Here is a 17812-nt window from a genome sequence, read left to right on the forward strand (position 1 = left end):
AACAATTACAAGCAAAGACTCCAAATGAAAACTTTCGATTTTTGACCTACTGAAATGTGTTTGTACATTTTGGAATAAAAAGCCACAATCTGGGGAGTCATTTCTGAACAAACTCTGAAGTCAGATTACTGTGTAGCACTTTTGCAAGGGCACTCCCCCAATCTGCTTGCTCTTCTGCCGATTTTGAAGCCTCTGCAGCAAGATGCAAACTCACTCCAGCTCCCCAATTGCTCTCTTGTATCCTGCTGGTCCGCTTCAACACGTTCAGACCACAGCATTGTATACAGTAAATTTTAAAAGCTTTCTTTTACCAATCCACACTGCAACCAAGTCAGAGTAAGCCAACAGTAACAAGTAGTAAACAAAGCATGGTAAATTGCTCTTACTAAATTAGCAGGTGTAGATTATAAACAGGATTAAATCAGTAGGAAACCAGTTAACCAGCAATTTGTGTTCAAAGCTGCAGCAGTAAAAGAGCTGCAGCATGTTTTTTATCCTATAAATACTTCGTAGGCTAACAGCCTGAGCTACACAATTGGGAAGTTTCTCTACAAAAATGCTCTGGTTGTCATAAAAAAAAATCACATTAGTGAAAATAGTGCTCAGGTTTTTTGCTATAGTACCAAGAAAAGTAAATCGGCTGACTTGTACACGAGAAGAATATAATGAGAAACCTTCACACTGCATCGCTGGCCTGATATAAAGACACTAATTACTACAGTAAGCCAGGGAATAGTTCAGCACTGACATGGGCTGACTGTAACCAGATTCCTTAATTGGAGAAAAATAACTACTATTTATGAGGTCATTTGGGGCTCAATATTGACAACAAAGCATAGTCAATGTATTTGTCTTGAGTGACCAACATATCTTCTTAATGGCAACGTAAAGTGTCAGATACAGATATTATTCTTCCTAGTTAAAGCACTGTACTGGGATCCATTGAGCAGCTAAGCCACTAAAGTAATCACAAATAGCTATTTTTCACGTGTCTAAAAATCAACAGCCCCAACATCAGTTGTTAACTTGGGACAAGTCAGTCAAGGCGCATAAATCAAGTGAGCTTTAATACTTCTTGAGTCAGGCTCTTGAGTAGAGTGCTGCTTCTTACCATTAAAGCAATAATAATAATAAGCAACAGTAAGTTGAAGCCAAGGAACTTTCACAGATTTAAACAACTTTTCACGCCCGAATCTGCTTTCTACATCATTGATACTCCAACAAGAAAAACATACTAAAATCACACTCCATAACCAATAATTCAGTTCATGTCACTGAGGTGAAGATGAAGCATTATCACATATACCTTGCAAAGATTCATCTCAACTTACAGACTGAGAAATCACCACACACAAAACAATTTAAGGTTACTCAGCAAAAAGCAGCAGCCAAGACTGAAATCCACATCTCCAGAGCCCTGATCCAATGTTCTAACTCGTATACAAGAGGATCCTCAACCCTCAACATTTTCTTCCTCCTGACTCAAGAGGCGAGCTCCTTTGAACTACACTGTTGGCTAAATATCTCGCGCATTTAAACTTTTACATGTTGTTCTACCTCAACGGACATGCCAATACTTTCTGCTTGGCGTACCAATTCTGCAACAAGTGATGTGGGCAAGTCACGTGACTTCCTGAATTGCACCAGCTTAAAATTGGCAGCATTAAGTTTCATTGTTAATGCTTTAAGACTTCCTTTTTCAGGATGACACTGATGTTATAAGTTGCTGTAACTTGAACGACTGCTGCACTAAAGCTTAACCTGAGTTAACAGGATTTCAATTCTCAACAGCAGCCACAGCTGTGCGCAAAGCCAGAGAAGTTAAAAATAGCTATGTTTTAGTGCATTTAATAAAACCTCAATTACACTTGAATAGTCATTACTTTTTATTTCAATTAGCACTGCCTTAGAAGGCTAGACAATTGAAGTTTTCAATTCAAATTCAACTTTTTAAAGAATGACTTATATATACTAGAGCACAGCCCTGACCACCATCACACACACCTTCCGAAGGGCCCCCTACACACACACGTACATACATTCTTCTGTACCCAGATATTAGGAATAAGGGCTTGCTGCAAAGTGACCATTCAAGTAGGGAGTGTTGGTAGAAGAAAAATAGGCTATGAGAAAAAAATATATATTCTTTTATGCTCATATTAATCTTGCATTGTACTCTGTCTAATGCACTAATGCTATGAATCAAACACAAAAAAAAAGACAAAATTTAACTTCAGGCTGTAACATGAAAGTTGCACAAAAAGGTTTAGGGAAAAGGGGAATGACGGTATTCGACTTCTGAGCTTATTCCTTTAAAATCTAATTCAAAGAGAGGTTTTTGAAGAACTTTGTATCAGGCATTCCGAAATGTGACTGCTTTGGGCGTTCACTCACTCCATCCCACCTCGTTCACCTCCACCCATGGCAGCTCCTCTCCAAAACAGGACCACAAAACAGTGCTGACTAGTTTACACCAGAACACTTTTCCTACAGAACGCTGAAACTACTATTTTCACAACAAAGCTTCAAAAAGTTAAAGTCAGTTTCTGAAAACAAGCACCACAAAAGTTGTATAATTATACAGTATGATATAATACCGAGTAAGCATTTAAAGAAATTATAATTCAGGAGTATTAATGCCAAACTGATATTTCCTCCATTGTTATTTTTTTTTAATTGGTCTGAACTAACTTAAATTCTTTTTCTTTCATTAGCTTAAAAGAAATTGTGAAGCTCCTGAATGACCACCAGCAGATCTTCAATTATCCCATTTCCAAGTTTAGTTTTGCAATAATACACCAATTAAATTGATTTTTAAAATAGCTTTGTAGTTGAAAGATACACATAAGAGTAAGTTCCAAATAACAGGTGTGACCAGTGTTACCAACATCATCAATGATTGCTTAACTCGAGTTTAGAAATTAAGCTTTCACAAGGACCAGAAGTCAAACCTGACATGAATTCAGAGTTCCTATTATGTATCATCCATGCAGCATCTAAAGGTGTCCTGCAACCTCAAGCATGTAGTTAGGGTCAGCACCCCCTTGTCTACAGCCACACCATCCAGAACATGACTGATTTTGGAAACTAAGGAGGGCTGGGCCATTTATTCTTGAATGGGAGACTGTCTTGGAATACCAGGTGCTTACTTCTGCCACCCTGGCTCTGAGGAAAGCCCCAAGGAAATTAGCACAGTCCCTCAGCGAAATGCTGCGTTTTCTCCGCACAGCAATCCAAACTGTGCTGTGCAGCACTACAGTACACGGTCTCGTTGAAAGCAGTCACCATAAAACGTCTGAAACAGAATTCTCAACACGGATCAGAAAACACTGCGAAACGTGAGAAGAATACCCCCCCAAAGCCAACTGCTTTGCCATGCCACTTTCAGCAATAACACAGAAGGTCCATCTGGCATAACCATCTCTCAGTGGTGTTTTCTGGACAGGCTATGTAGGTGGGCTCTAGTCATCCAGCAAGCAGCTGTCTGGCTGCTTGCTAGGCCTGGCACTGGGGCTGTACAGCTCCTTTTACTAAGAGGAAGTCGAGAAGCTCCAGAGCATGCTGTGGACTCCTCAGCTGAAAGAGTACATGCACACAGGGCCAATTCAGAGTGGCTACAAGACCTGCCACAAGAAGTCATGAGATGCAGAGATGTTATACCCCACAGGAAGCTGCTGCAAAGCACGCAGTTGTCCTGCCCTCAATGCCTTGCAGGGGTCAGAGCCTGGCCCAAAGCATTTAGAAGACACCAAGAACTTCCTCCAGTCTTCTACAGAGGATCTAGAGACAGTGCTCGAGTCCCACCATAATTACAGGACTGAGAAGGGCAAGTGCAATTTGATCCTCCTTCTGCTACACCTTTCCAGCGAAGACATCCAAAGTCTTCACAGCATCAGCTATCACAGGGAGGGATTCTGAAGATTCTTGCCTAAAACCCACAAACTCTGAGCCATCACTTGCTGTTCTTTGTTGTCCTAAGGCATCATTTTTATTTAAATTCCAACACAAGAAAAAGAGGATGAAGCAGAGCCCACTCTCAATAATCCTATCATGAGAAAAAGGAGTCAGTTCATCAGCAAACAATTTACAAGCATTTTTCTTGTAATCGAGCAATAAAGATGGTGCTTCAGTGTATGCCGATGTACTTAAACATCTATACGTATATTTTAGGATGCTTAAGATGTTCAACTATAGATCTTCAAACATTTATAGAATCATTTTAATTTATGTCTCAGTGAATGTGTATGGAATTAAGTGATGTAAAGCATGTCCTCAAATGATACAGCAGCAGCAGCCCTCAACTTGCGAGCTACGATTAAGAATTAATGTCCGTCCTCAACTCTACTAGCAAATGACTGCATCTCTGCTACAAACTAACAGATGGTGCCAAGTTCTGTTGCTGGGAAAACAGACTTCACCTCTGTCTGGATAGCACTATTATTTTAGTATCTACTGTGCCAATTCAACTGCCTGCAGTTGTCCTCTTAGCTGACTTGTTAGCAGAGATGCAGATGTTTGAACTCTCCTGTAACAGTTTCCAGAGGAACCTTTTTTTTTTTTCTTCCCCACTTTAGTTGGGGAAATCAACCATCTTTTATGGCCTTAACCTGGGGAAGAACAGAGCACAGGAATTTCTGTATTGCTGTCCACTGAAGTAACCTACTGTGGGGAAGAATCTTAAGAGCTTGGGAACAACCTATTCTAGAAGCCAGGTTAGCTGTAGTGGTGATCAAAAGCACCCTTAAAATGAGGTTACCGCATGCAGCTATGCAATCACTTTCCTGCCAAACATTCCCAGGCAATGCAAATAACCATACTAACTGATAGAACAGGTTCTGTTGAAAAAAACACGCACTTTAGACGTAAATTAGGCATGACCTTTTATTCTGTTACATGAAGAAAAAGGCACCCAGATTGTCTCATCTTAAAAGATTTGTTTGCTCTCAAACAGCAGTTCCAATTCACCTGCCCCACCTTCAAAAAAGTCTTGTCTTTGCCCAGTTTGCTTCTGCTGTTGCTCACTCCTAAATACTTTGGCCAGCATTATTTACTTCCATTTAGGGAGGATAACTAACGCAAGCACCAGCTTCCAGAAAACAATTTCAGTATGTGCAATAAGCCGTGCCTAGGCTGCTTACCTGCAAGTGAATTGGTTGATCAGGCTGATGAAGAGAGAGGATTTTAATGCCATACCTGTTCCATAATTTTTCACTTCAGATAATAGTGAAGGTTGATAACTTTTTAAACTGCTTCTTCTGAAGAATCAGGAATCAGTATGGGATGAGTTCCATGACAGCACCGTTACCGAAATGTGATCAGTAGGTGGTTCCTGATTTTTAAGCCTAATCAACCAATTCACTTGCAGTTGCCTACTTTGCATTTAATCCAACACTCCCTCCAAATCTTCTATATTCTCAAAACCATGGAGCCTATTGTAAGGTTTCTTCTTTGCCTCTGGAGAGTAACAACGCAGAATTCATCTCACACGTGAAGTCAGAAGCCAGGTGCTTCAGAAGTCTAAGTGTTGACTGTGAAATAAACAGGTCAGCTGGACTCTCCAAAAACAAAGGCAGGATTTAAGCCCCTCCTGTTATCTCTCCCATTTCACTCAGAACTGGGAGGCTGCTCAACACACAGCAAAAACATGCTTCTGAAAACCACGAAACATAGCAGAGATGCTATCCTCTTGTTAAGCAAGAAGGACAGCGGGCACAGATAAGACTACATTTTCCACGTACATATTGAGCTGTTAAGCAAGAACAGCCATTTTTCAGATGCACCTTCTAGAGTTGTAATGGCACAACGCAATGGCACAGCAGGCTGGGAACCAAGGCTTAGGCAAGCCTTGGCAAGTATTAGCCTTTACTCTGTGCTTTAAACCACTGTTGCATTTCACTGAAGCCTTCTTAATGCACTTGCATGGCACTAGCACCCTAGCTAAGAATCCCTAAATATGGATTCAAGGAACTTGATCTCCAACCCCTACCTCATCCAGTACAGTGCCCTACCAGATATAACACTTTTCCTTTGTGCCTTACCTCTCTCTCTTATGCAGCAGTGAAAGTTCACCTCTTCCACAGAGGAAAAAAAATCAAGGTCTCCCATGAAAACTAGGGTTCAAGTTGTAAGTATTGTTTTACATACCGTATCAAAAGCAAACTTACATATCTATTTCCACTACCACTAGAATCAACGAAAAAAAATCGTCTGTTCAAGAAGAAAGTTTGTTCTTTAAGTTAGTAATCAGGAAGTTATTTGGTGCTGTATCAAACCCTTCTAGAGTACTGAGATGAGTATACAAACCTCTGGAAAGAGGAAATAGAGGTATACTGTTACATATGCATCATTCAGCTGTCTCCTCTCCTTCCCCTCAGTTGGCAATAGCCACGTCAGGGCATACACAAAAGCAGTGTTCATTGTGCAAAGCTAAAATGAATAAAAGCTAGAGGTTCTGAGACTGACGGGAGGTGCCTATGTGTTCTTTATCATCCCGCATATACTACAAGAAAGGGCACGTATACACTGAGAGATACAGTATGCCTCTTCAGCATTGCATTGTGCAGATTGTGTCAGCGTAGAGCAGGGAAACTGCCAGAAACGAGATGAGATACAAGAGTGCTCTGCAGGTTCAACAATAGGTAAGTGAAAGCACAGCACAAGATGGCATCTTCTGGGGGAGAGTGAATGGATTACGATGTATAACAAACAAGGATTAGAGTCGTACCTAGGGAATACTCAATACGGGCAGGTCGCCTCCTTTATCACTCACCTTTCACATAAGACAAGACACTATTACAGTTGCCACATTACCAAAATGTTGACACAGAAGCAGAATTCAACCTGTGATATGGATTCATTCGGTTACAGCTCAAGATTGACATGATTAGTCCTGCATTAGTTTTCAGAAATGTGTGCTCCGGAGCAACATATGGACATCATGAGGCCGTCTGAACTCCATGCAAGATTCCCCTTCTTCCCATAACTTATTTTAAAGAGTAACTACAACACTCCATTCAACACGATCCCCTAACTCATTCCAGTTAACCTCCTCTGATGGTAGTTCTACATATGTGGTATTATTCAAATGCAACTCCATTTCTAAAAGTCTTACTAAGGAAGCAAGACGACAGCATGAACTACATCTATATTCTTTTTAAGACAGAAGAGCCACACAGTTGACCACATCATACTATGGGGATGCTAAAACTAGTGATTTCTGTTTCCCTGCTTTGGATTACAATACCCTGCACTGTCATCACTGAAAGGACTTCTTATATAAAGAATACAGACTATGGATATGCCATCTGATTATTCACTACAGGGCATAGTTTAGTTTGTTAAAGGTTAGTTTGTTTTAACATAAAAACATAAAACAGTTTGTTTTCAGTTTTTGCTATTTAAAAAAAAATAGTTTACAAACAGCTCCTTTGGAAGAAGTCTTATATAAACTGATGCTCATGTCCTCTGTTCCTTCACTGACTGCTTTTGGGCTATATTTGTATCAAAACCGCAAGGGAGAGCGTAAAGACATGTTCTTATATTCAACTGAACTCATTACACATTTTAGAAAAGTGAACTCAAGTGCCAACATTTAGTTTGAGGATACATAGGGATTATGAGATTAGAATTCCACTGGCTTGCTGGGAGGATTCAGCAAGATAACTACAAATTACTTAGAGGGCTAGTGTCAAAAGGACCGCTGTACTTATTTAGCCTCTGCTCTAGATTACTGACCCACTTAGGAAGCGCTAAGCACCCCTGCTGTGCCGAGCCAACACCCACTCCATCTGTTTGCTTCTGCTTTCTCAGAACCCCTATTAGACTGCATAAGAAGTTGTGTTAATTACCACATGAGCAGCTTGAATAGTACACACAGTATCAGCCTTACTTAGTATGTGGTCACCTTGACAGACAGGGCAGAAACACAACAATTCTAATCGCAGCAGGATTATAAATGACAAAGTACATGCAAATTTCTGAGGAGGGAATTTTATTCAACTTTTGTCAAAGCTTCTTTCAGTTTGGAGAAAAGCCTATGTGCTGTCAGTTGCTTTGGATTTTTACGATGAAAAGATATACAGGAGTTAAACATTATATCAAATAGGAAATTTCTGCTAGGACCAGAAATTTGTAAAGCCGCAAGTGAAATTTCTGTGGAGGGAAAAAGGCAACAGTTTGGAAAAGAGGCAGGCAGCACTGGTCAATACCTACTCTTAGTTAAACAGCATCAGTGATTAAGACTTAGCTAGTGAGAAAACAAAACAAACAAAAAACAGAAGAGCACTTGGCAAGTTAGCCCAAGTGTTACGTCAGAATTGCATCTTAGTAGCTTTGCACCCCAAACTTCTCGCTAGTTAGGAAGAAAAGTTTCAAATTCAGTATTTGGTTATTTTTCCCCGATGACCCACATATCTTTGGGTCATCTATTGAAGTGGGTCTCAAGTGGAGGTTTTATTAACTTCTTAAATTCAAGAAACAAGAATCTCCAAAAATCATTATAGTACTGAGCTGAGATTTGTTCATTCTTGGGCACCCAGAGTACTGCTGTCAAAGTGAAATAATATGAACAGTCTAAAAACCAACTGTGAAACTGAAGTATTTTGTGGAGCATTGCTCACAGCCCGGATATCATCTAGCCTCTTAACACCAAAACCTCTTCCTTGTTTAAAATTAAACCTTGTGTAACAACCAACACCACTTGAAGAGCTCTCTAGCTACCAGCTTCTTCCTAAGGCAGTCAGAAAGCAGCAAAATCTAGGACCAGCCCTTTTCAGAGCTGACTCCGGGATAGATGAGAACAGTATGCCACAGCCCGGCAAAAACTGCTGATCACAACATGGACACTGTATTATACCGAGTATAATAGATCTTTGCATTCTCTTTTAAAGAGTTATTTACTGTTATTACTGTAGCACAAGAGATCACGCAGGCAGGAAGAATGACTTGAATACAAAACACAAGTGCCCCAGGAAAACAGCTGTAAATTGGCATGCTGTTTGTATCTTCTAACATTGGCTTCAAGATACTTAGACAACAGTTCTTTGGAAGTAGCAGTATTTACTGCCCCAGTACCCCTGCAGGACAGCTCTAGGAAATCTAACATTTGGCCAAAAAGTTAGATGCGCATTTGTGTCAAGTGAATAGTTGTACGGCACATTTAGTTTCTGTCACATGAAAACTTCTTCTAGTTGAGTATTTGGTCCTTGTCAGGATAAAGATTTGGCCAAATATATAGAACCATCTCAATGAAACACATATCCCAAAAAGTTTGAATCTTAGTCTACCAATCCACACTAAGACCACAAAGCTCTAACAAATACTTCATTTCTGATTGTTTTCCAAGTGTCAAAAGGAAGAAAGCAGAAGGGAAACAGAGAATTTTGAGGCTGCTCTAGGGAAGAAAAAAAAAATACAAGCAGAGTGCAATGCTAGAAACAAAAGGTGAATCGAGAAGAGAAAAAGAACAGAATTTAAACAGCCATTGATTCAGAGCACAGGTAAGATTTTCTCAGAAAGCTATGTCAAATCTAACAGAGAATGCTAAAATCATTATTAGATAAAGGCTATAACACATTTGATATGTGGAAACCATTACTAACACCAGTTAAATCTAGTTTGTGCTATGATTAGTACAAAGTTGAAAAGTATAGCGGGGACCAATATGCTAATATAGAAACCAAGCTCATAAAATGCATGTCGCTTCTCTCCCTTAGAAACTATTTTAAGTGTCAAGGAGCTAGTGGCCCAGAATATTCCTGTGTCACAAGATCCTGTAACTTTTTCATGAAAAACAAGAAAAAACACACCTGTGAAGTGATTCGATATTTATGTTGCACACTTAATGAGCTTACACATGCACCTTAGTGGGAATTTTGTACAACATGAATCTAGAGTACATTGCATTAATACTTACAAACATAACCCTTGCCTCTCGCACAGCAGTTGCTATGAATTAAGTTGAGAAAGTCAAAGGGATAGAATGCAAGTCTTTCACCTAAACGTATATACATATAAAGGGGCAGAGGAGAATTTCTAGAAATACTCCAAGTTATTAAATGAAAAGCACTTTCATTAACCAGTAACAAATAATAATTACAGTAAATAAATTGATCTGCAGGCAACCTGCCTCCAAAGATAAGATTTCCCTTCCGAAGGGAGAATGGATGCAGCTTGTATAACTTAAATTAAGCTACCATATACAACTGAAAATAATAATTAGGTGACTGAAGTGTTGACCAAGGAAAAACAAGTCTTTTTTTTTTTTAAAGTGAAAGTGTAGGTTCAAGTAAGCCCCTCCAATTATAGACAGGGTTATCAAATAAAAGCATAAGGCGGTGCTACAAACTAAAAGCTGTGCTAGGCACCACCAGGATATATACAAATTGTAATCTAGTTGGTACCACAAAATGAATGTAAATCATTAGAAATTTTGATTTTACAAAGCATGTGATTCAGTTGTAAGAGCTAAAGCAAGCACTATTTAAAACCAAAATAGGTTTTAAAGTTTTTTTCCAAAAAATTCAAAAGCATGCAACTGATTTTGTATTTGTTTATTCACAAGATAGCCTAAATGTCCATCTAGCCATTTGTTAATTGGTTATAACAATTTCAAACACAACAGCACTTACCTTGGTATCGTCACACATTTTGTATTGCAATTTTGAGTGGTAATTGCCTTCTCAAGCTCATCCAGCTGTCCTGTTTTCTTTAGCTTCTTGACCAAGCTTTTCACTGCTTTTTCACACCATTTTTCCTCCTGACCATTCTGCTCACCACCACCAGCCCCTCCAGAGCCACCAGCAGATTTTTTCCACCCCAGAAGTCTCTTCACAACTGGTGGAGTGAATGGCAATATGGATGACATGATTTTCACCAGACAGAACACTCAGCACGCAATAAATTAGAGATTCCCGTCTGAGCCCTAAAAACACAAACCAGAACAGACACGTTAGCACTGAGGTATTACATAAGACAAATACCTTGCTAGGAACTTCATTACCAAACACCATAGGACACAGGTTCCCCAAATAATCCAGAAAACAGTTCAAAACTAGTCTGCATCATCGTTAGCTATGTCACCAATGAGGTTTAAGTGCAAGCTTTCTGCACACCATCCCTTTCCTTCAACAGTTTGTACAAATTAGCATACCAGTTTACTGTTCGATTAGGTATTTTATTTTTCCTCAAATCTTTCCTGGTTAAAGTCTACTCACTTCAGTAAATATAAGAGTTTACTTTAGTCTAGCTTTGCACCTAACCTGGCAGACTTGTCATTTGTGAAAATGTTAATAAACGACTGACAATTTGTAAATACAGATATGCATGTTCTGCCTGACTTCAAATTAATTTAACAAGCAAAATTGTATTTGGAACGTCATTTAGTCATCATGGCCTGACAAAAGTCTTCCAATAGCCAGCCACTTGGCAAGCCTTTTCTCTTTTTTGTTATGATTTAAACAACTACCAATTTCTGTTCCAATGGGGACATCCATTTGAATTTCACTCTTGAGTTTGGTGTTGAGCTTATTTTCTTCACCCAATTTAGAATACAATGGCCTGTAGATAGTGAAGCTTCCCAAGTGGCATTACTTGAAATCATTGGAAGTCTTTCAAAATTCTTTGAAGGATATTCAGCGTCTGAGTTTTCAGGGATCTGAGCTGTGGAAGTGTTTGTTCTCAATTTTGATAGCTTTTCATTCACTATGTACTACCTGATCAGATTGTCTATATAAAACAAAAGATTAGAAGGGATCCTGAAACTTGGGCTATGTTCAGCTTTCACTGTGACTTACACTTCAAATCATTCAACAGAAAAATAAGAGCTGGTAAAAAAATTCTTTGTTTTGCAGCTTCTATTAGGCTAGCCTTACATATTAAAATATAAGCTCCAAATCAGCTGTATTATTTTGGGCAGACACCTATTATAGCTTGCTTGAGGACATCATGGTCCTGTGGACAAAAGTATGGCGTTAAAGCAAAAAACAAAACAAAACTCATTCCCAAGCAGCAACCGGGTATTTGAACTTCGGAAAGGTACCTTGTTTCCCAACTTCAGAACCCGTAGCTGTGTGAGTTAGTTCGGTTAGCTGAAAGATCTTGTTTTAGCTAAGAACCAATGCTATCTTCAAGCTACCTGATCAGAGCTTCCAAGGTACCTTACATGCCTCACCATCCTGCACAGGCACACTCCTCACACTTCCATTCCAAATATACCCATTCCATTTTATTAAAGTTTCACCCATCTGCAAAATAGCACTCTTGATTTGGGATATTTAAGGCTATGGTATTCAGGATTAGGTTACTCTTTGTCATATCTTAGCAGTTTCAGCGAGAACCAACAAGTCAACAGAAGATACATTATATTAATAACTTAAAATTGTAACTTTGATTTCCACAAAACAGAACATTCCATAGAAAGACTAATTCATTTTCAATTAAATTATAACCTCCACAAAATAGCTTCTGAGACCACTTGAAAATATTCCTGAAGCAAGAATTACAGCCGTCTAGGCTCCAGGAGACAGAGATTCTGATTAACAGGCACTCAAGATTAACACTGCTAATTTTAGGGAAGGGACTCAAAATAATCCATCAATCTTAAATCAAGAGTATTCATTTTCATACAAAACTACAATATGAAATGAACTTCTATTCTCCCAATAACATTAAATTATTGCAGAATTATGTCCAATTGTGTCCAACCTGACCGCAGGTCAGGTTCTGCGGCCAGCAAAACCGTTATACTGGAATCCTGGCTGCAGCGAATAAGAAAAACACACACAATGTCCAACATCTTAAAATTAAATCCTGAATAGGACACTCAAGCTACAGTCTCACAGGGAGCTGAGGCAATGCAAGAGCTTTTTGCCACCAGATGTCCAGGTCTTGTTTCCTCCTTTGTCCCCACCTCCTCCTCTGCACCAGCCCCGATATGCGTTAGACCTTTCCACAAAGGGTCAGATAGCTAACCCAGCAGAAAATTGCCAAGTTTTTTTGCCGAGTTAGTTTTCTTCCAGGTTAACAAGTTACATCACCTCACACAGGGTACTGTAAGTACCAGTGTTGATACCTGGCAACTTAAATAAGCATGGATGGAAGACTGAGACACTCCTCCAGCCCCAGCCTTCAACAGTGGTGTTCACAGTTTACTGCATCTCTTGAATTGCAACCTGAGCATATGCTTTATTATCATTAGGTAATTAATTCTGGTGGAAAAGCCAAATTAAGCAGTCTTATTTCCATTTCCACCTGCTCTGAACTGCTTGTGAGCCAGGCAGTGGAACAAGTTAGACCCGTAACCCAGTGCATTGAGTGTCTCCAGAGACAAGATGGGAGGCTCACGTAGCCTCTGCTGTTTTAAGAAACACTCATAGTAAGCTTCTGAAACAGAAAACTGGACTAGATGTTCCAGGTGTGACTTGGAATAGCAGTAGCTCTGAAATTTACTAAAAGACTTCCAACTTTTGAGCAGGGCCAGCACTAAATGCTTCAGAGGCATATGCTAGAAATTCCAAAAAACAAATTGAAGAGGGATAGCCTATTTTGCCATAAAGACCACATTTAAACACCAGTAATTGATGGTTTAAAGTCTGAGCATCAAATTTAATGCTCACAGAAGTAGGCAACCACAAGGACCAATACTGATGCTTATTCACACCTCAGTCCTCCTCAAATTTATGGAACTCAGTTCCACATAATCCTCATACTTCCTGTTCTTTAGCTTCAGATTTGACACCTTTAAGTGCCCCAGAATAGTTATTTGATTGTCAGCCTCATAAAACATATTTCACTATGGTCTCATTTACTACCAAGATAAATTGCCTATTTTTCCAGGCCCTCTAAATACATTCTCAATGCTTTTATCTAATTTTTCTGCTCCTGAATACTCCTTGAGATGAGATGTCCAGTTTTGCAGTATTCCCTCCCTTAAGACATAACATTGATCTATATATCTATCTATATATATCTCTGTATGTATATAAAGATATAGTTCTCAGTATTCTCTGGTGCTTAAAAAAGAAAAAAGAATAAAATTTGCCTTTCTGCTTCAAATGCATGTTGAGTGATCCAGCTCTTGCAGCAGGAGAAAATTTAGAAGCCCAATACGTATCAGTTGTTCTTTATATCTGAATTCTTATGCTATTTTGACATATTCAAAAGCAAAAGTCTTCCTTTTCCCATTTTCAAAGGACTGTCAGTTCAGACCTAACTAATCAGAATTTTCCAGATAGTTTACTTACTGTTTTAACCAGTTCTTTTACATACATGTTTACTAGCCTACTTTCTGTAGAAGCTGTCAGAAAACAGAAAATCTGCTATCCCATTAGCCATTACATTAGCTATTTTCACATGAAAACAGCTTTTTTTTAAAAAAACAAGATGTATATATACACACACTTAAAGAGTCCTTTATTACACTGATCATTGCACCTTAATAGCTGATTAAAAAAATAAACATACACCACTGCTGCAGTCCAAGATCCTGGGACGCTTGAACTAGCTTCCTTCTAGTCACTGGCATGCTATGTGCCATTAAGTTTCACTAGGTTATTCCAGTAACGGCCCCATAACTTTAAAAGGCCAAGCAGAGAGAACGTGGCACAAGTAGGACAGGACTTCATTCAGCTTAGGGCTTCAATTGATTGTGATAGACTCCTAGTAAGAGAATATTTCAGCTGGCTTTATTTCTGCAAAAGTTACATTCTCCTCCAAACCTAAATGAGGTACTACAAAGTAGAAGGTACGGTTAGCTTGAATGCTAAGCAATTTAGATAAATCTAAACTATGCAAGGACAAAGCAACAATAAAGTAAGTAATAAGAAATACCCTACCGGGTCAGAAGAGTGGTTTATCTGGCCTAGTGCTCTGTCCCCAACAGCAGCAAAAGGATATGCTACTCATGGAAAGCACAAGACCCTGGCTGCTTTATGCAGCCCATTCCCCACCTAAGCATCCACAACCATAACAGCAACAACATTAGAGGCTACATCCTTGCCTATTCCATTCAGTAGCCATTTATGGACTGTTGTCCATGAACTTATCTAATCATTTCTAGACCTGATGATACTACCTGCCTCCACAACCTCTTGTGGCAACCAGCACCAGACATTTACCGCCCACTGTGTAAAGGAGGACTTTTAGCTCTTTTAACTTGATCTCCTCCTAGTTGCAGGAAGTGCCCCTTGCTCTGCTCCTGCAAGCTTTGCTGCAGAGCTGCTCATGTTCATCTTGTCTACAAGCTTCATGATTTTGTAGATCTGAATCACATCACCCCCACAAATGGAGGACTATCAGCCTTGTGTCACAAACAAAGCATCACAACATAGCTCATACAGCTTGGGAAGCTCCTCTGGAGAGAGGCCAAGCCTGAAAGCTTTACTTCTTCAACTAAGTTCCAAGTACTTGAAGACATGGCAGAGGAACTGATCCAAAGACTACAGAAGAATTAAATCAGACTATAGTCAATGTTTGCCACTTATCTTTTTCACCATATTATCCTAAAGCTACCAACATTATTATCCAAAATTATAAAACAGAAGTCTACACCTCACAAGCAACTTGTAGCTAGAGAATGGACAGCACATCCATGCTACTGAACATCTAGCAGAAGCTCAAATAGAAATCTGCCCCTTAGACTTCCACTCCCTGTGGCTTCTTGTATGCACCTCTACCAGTTTTATTAGCTCATAACCATGTCCATCTAGTCTGGTGTACCATGTTTATACCCATGGATTTATGAATCACTTTGCTGCAACTCATTTTTGACCAGTGAATCCCATTTCAATTCATCACCTATAATTTTTGCCTGCAAGTGGATATAGTAACATAAGGAGTTGTAATCTTTTGTTCTTAAAGCATCATCCTCTCATCCACCACTGTTGATACGAGCCTCTGTCACTTGCTAAAAAACATCCCTCTACTATTGCTTCTTCTTGTATCCTTTCCTGTTCCATAAAAAAAAAAAAGAGATATAAAATGCTTCCTTCCCCACCCCAATTCCGAACTTTGCCAATGCTGCAAGAAACATTTCTACATGACGAAGATGGCTGCAGACTAAATGAATACATGCTAAATCTGCAATATCTCTTCTTCCTTGTGATACAATCTGCATGAATTCCCTGTAGTCCACAGCCAACTGTCTCCAAATACTGAGTACCCATTTAAGGCCTTTGCTTTTAAGGACCTTGACAACTGTGCTTTCCCATCTTTCATTCTTTGCACTGTCTCTCCTTTGCTCAGCATATTCTACTAATGGCCAATACTATACTCAAAGACTGGATCTTTTGCCATCCCATGAACTATTTCCACAACATTTCAACACATCAAATACCTCCCTGTAATTCCTCACTGAGTCTCAAGATCCCTTTCTAAGCTCAACTACAGTTGAGCTTTTAGTATCAAGGCAGAAGTGCAATACAGAGCAGCTACTATTTCGCCCCTTTCCACATTCACTTGTGTTGTGCCTTAAAACTATAGCTTTGAATACTCAGTTTTGCCCAGAGAAGTACAAGTGTTGCTTTAGATTGCTGGCACACAGGGAGTATGTGCAGTTAAAAAACAGAATTATTCCTAACAGATTAAGGCTGGAAAATTAACAAACTGCCTAACTTTGGTGGCATCTGGTTCATCCCTATCCCTGCAGTATATTCCCGTTTCCTGATGCACACATGTTTCTATAGTTGGTCAAACATAGTGTCATAGTTGGCAACTTTTTAAGTCACAGTTTGAGTCATGTCTGCTATTATTCCATTCTACTGTAGTTCTATGGAACAAGTATTAAATGCTAAGCCCATTATCCCAGCAACAACTGAGCATAAAAGGTGAAGAAAACTTTAAAGGCAGCATGCTAACAAATTAAAACCTTCAAGGAAAATTTCCTTTCCTGAGTGTCTGGAACATACTATAAACACACTGCTGCTACCAAAAATATCAAGTGATTTCTAGCTAATTTATTCTAAAACCTTATGCAACATATTTCATATCAGTCTGCTTATTCATCTTAAACTTGAAATAAAGAAATCTGATCTTTCCTGGTTTTACTAGAAGTATTCTGGCTTACAGGAATTTTATTTGTCCGTGCTCTTCTCAGATAAAGAGGACAGAAGCTAAGCTCTTGAGGAAAGAAGATCGAGGAAGAATCATTTGTGGCATTTGAGACAGTCTAAAAGTTCATTCCCTCCCAATCTTTGTCTCATTTTTGTGGTATTATTAAAAAGCAATGGTTTTTCATTAATCCTGGAATTTGGTGGAATAGATGAAGTATCTCATCCAAGTGCACATTGTTCCAGATCTCTTAGAAGAGAGGAGGGAATATATGCCCTTTCCCTTCACGTGCCTGCCTGTGACATTAGTCACTTCAGAATAAGGTAACATTTACTGAAGCATAGCCTATTTAAGGCAATATCAAGATACAACAATACTGAAAGTATTAAACAAGTACATAAGCATAGCTTATGTAGTACTATAAATGTCATCCATATTAATGTAAAATCATTAAGAGTTAGAGAAACTTCGAGAAAAGATAAGCTAAGTCTTTCATCTTGCATTGAACAGAAGTAAAACAAAATTTATGATCTGCTTCTAGATTGTTTAGACTGTTGTTCTAAACAGCAATGAGACAACTCATTTTCAGTGGAACCTGAGAAAGTTTTCCCCAATGTTAACGATCTCAACTCACAGGAAACCTAAATTCTGTATGAAGTTCAAACCAAAAATCAAAGCAACTCTTTCCACTTTCAGACAAAATACAGTCTAGCTAATACATTTAGCGGAACAGACAAAAGGCAACATTTTACTTCTACCCCTGCACTCA

General features: G+C 39.1%; 1 protein-coding gene across 4 annotated transcripts in view; it reads right to left on the reverse strand.

Annotated features, from left to right (window-relative positions):
- LOC135325136 (mothers against decapentaplegic homolog 2) overlaps positions 1 to 17812 on the reverse strand; it is a 51254-nt gene that overhangs the window by 28974 nt on the left and 4468 nt on the right. For all 4 annotated transcript variants that reach the window (XM_064502772.1, XM_064502769.1, XM_064502770.1 and 1 more), the window contains one exon: positions 10629 to 10921. In XM_064502772.1, coding sequence (XP_064358842.1) covers positions 10629 to 10864 — 236 coding nt within the window. In that variant the 5' untranslated portion in view covers positions 10865 to 10921. The remainder of the gene's footprint in view (positions 1 to 10628; positions 10922 to 17812) is intronic.

The sequence above is a fragment of the Dromaius novaehollandiae genome, chromosome Z, assembly GCF_036370855.1.
Source record: "Dromaius novaehollandiae isolate bDroNov1 chromosome Z, bDroNov1.hap1, whole genome shotgun sequence".
NCBI classification, from domain to species: domain Eukaryota; kingdom Metazoa; phylum Chordata; class Aves; order Casuariiformes; family Dromaiidae; genus Dromaius; species Dromaius novaehollandiae.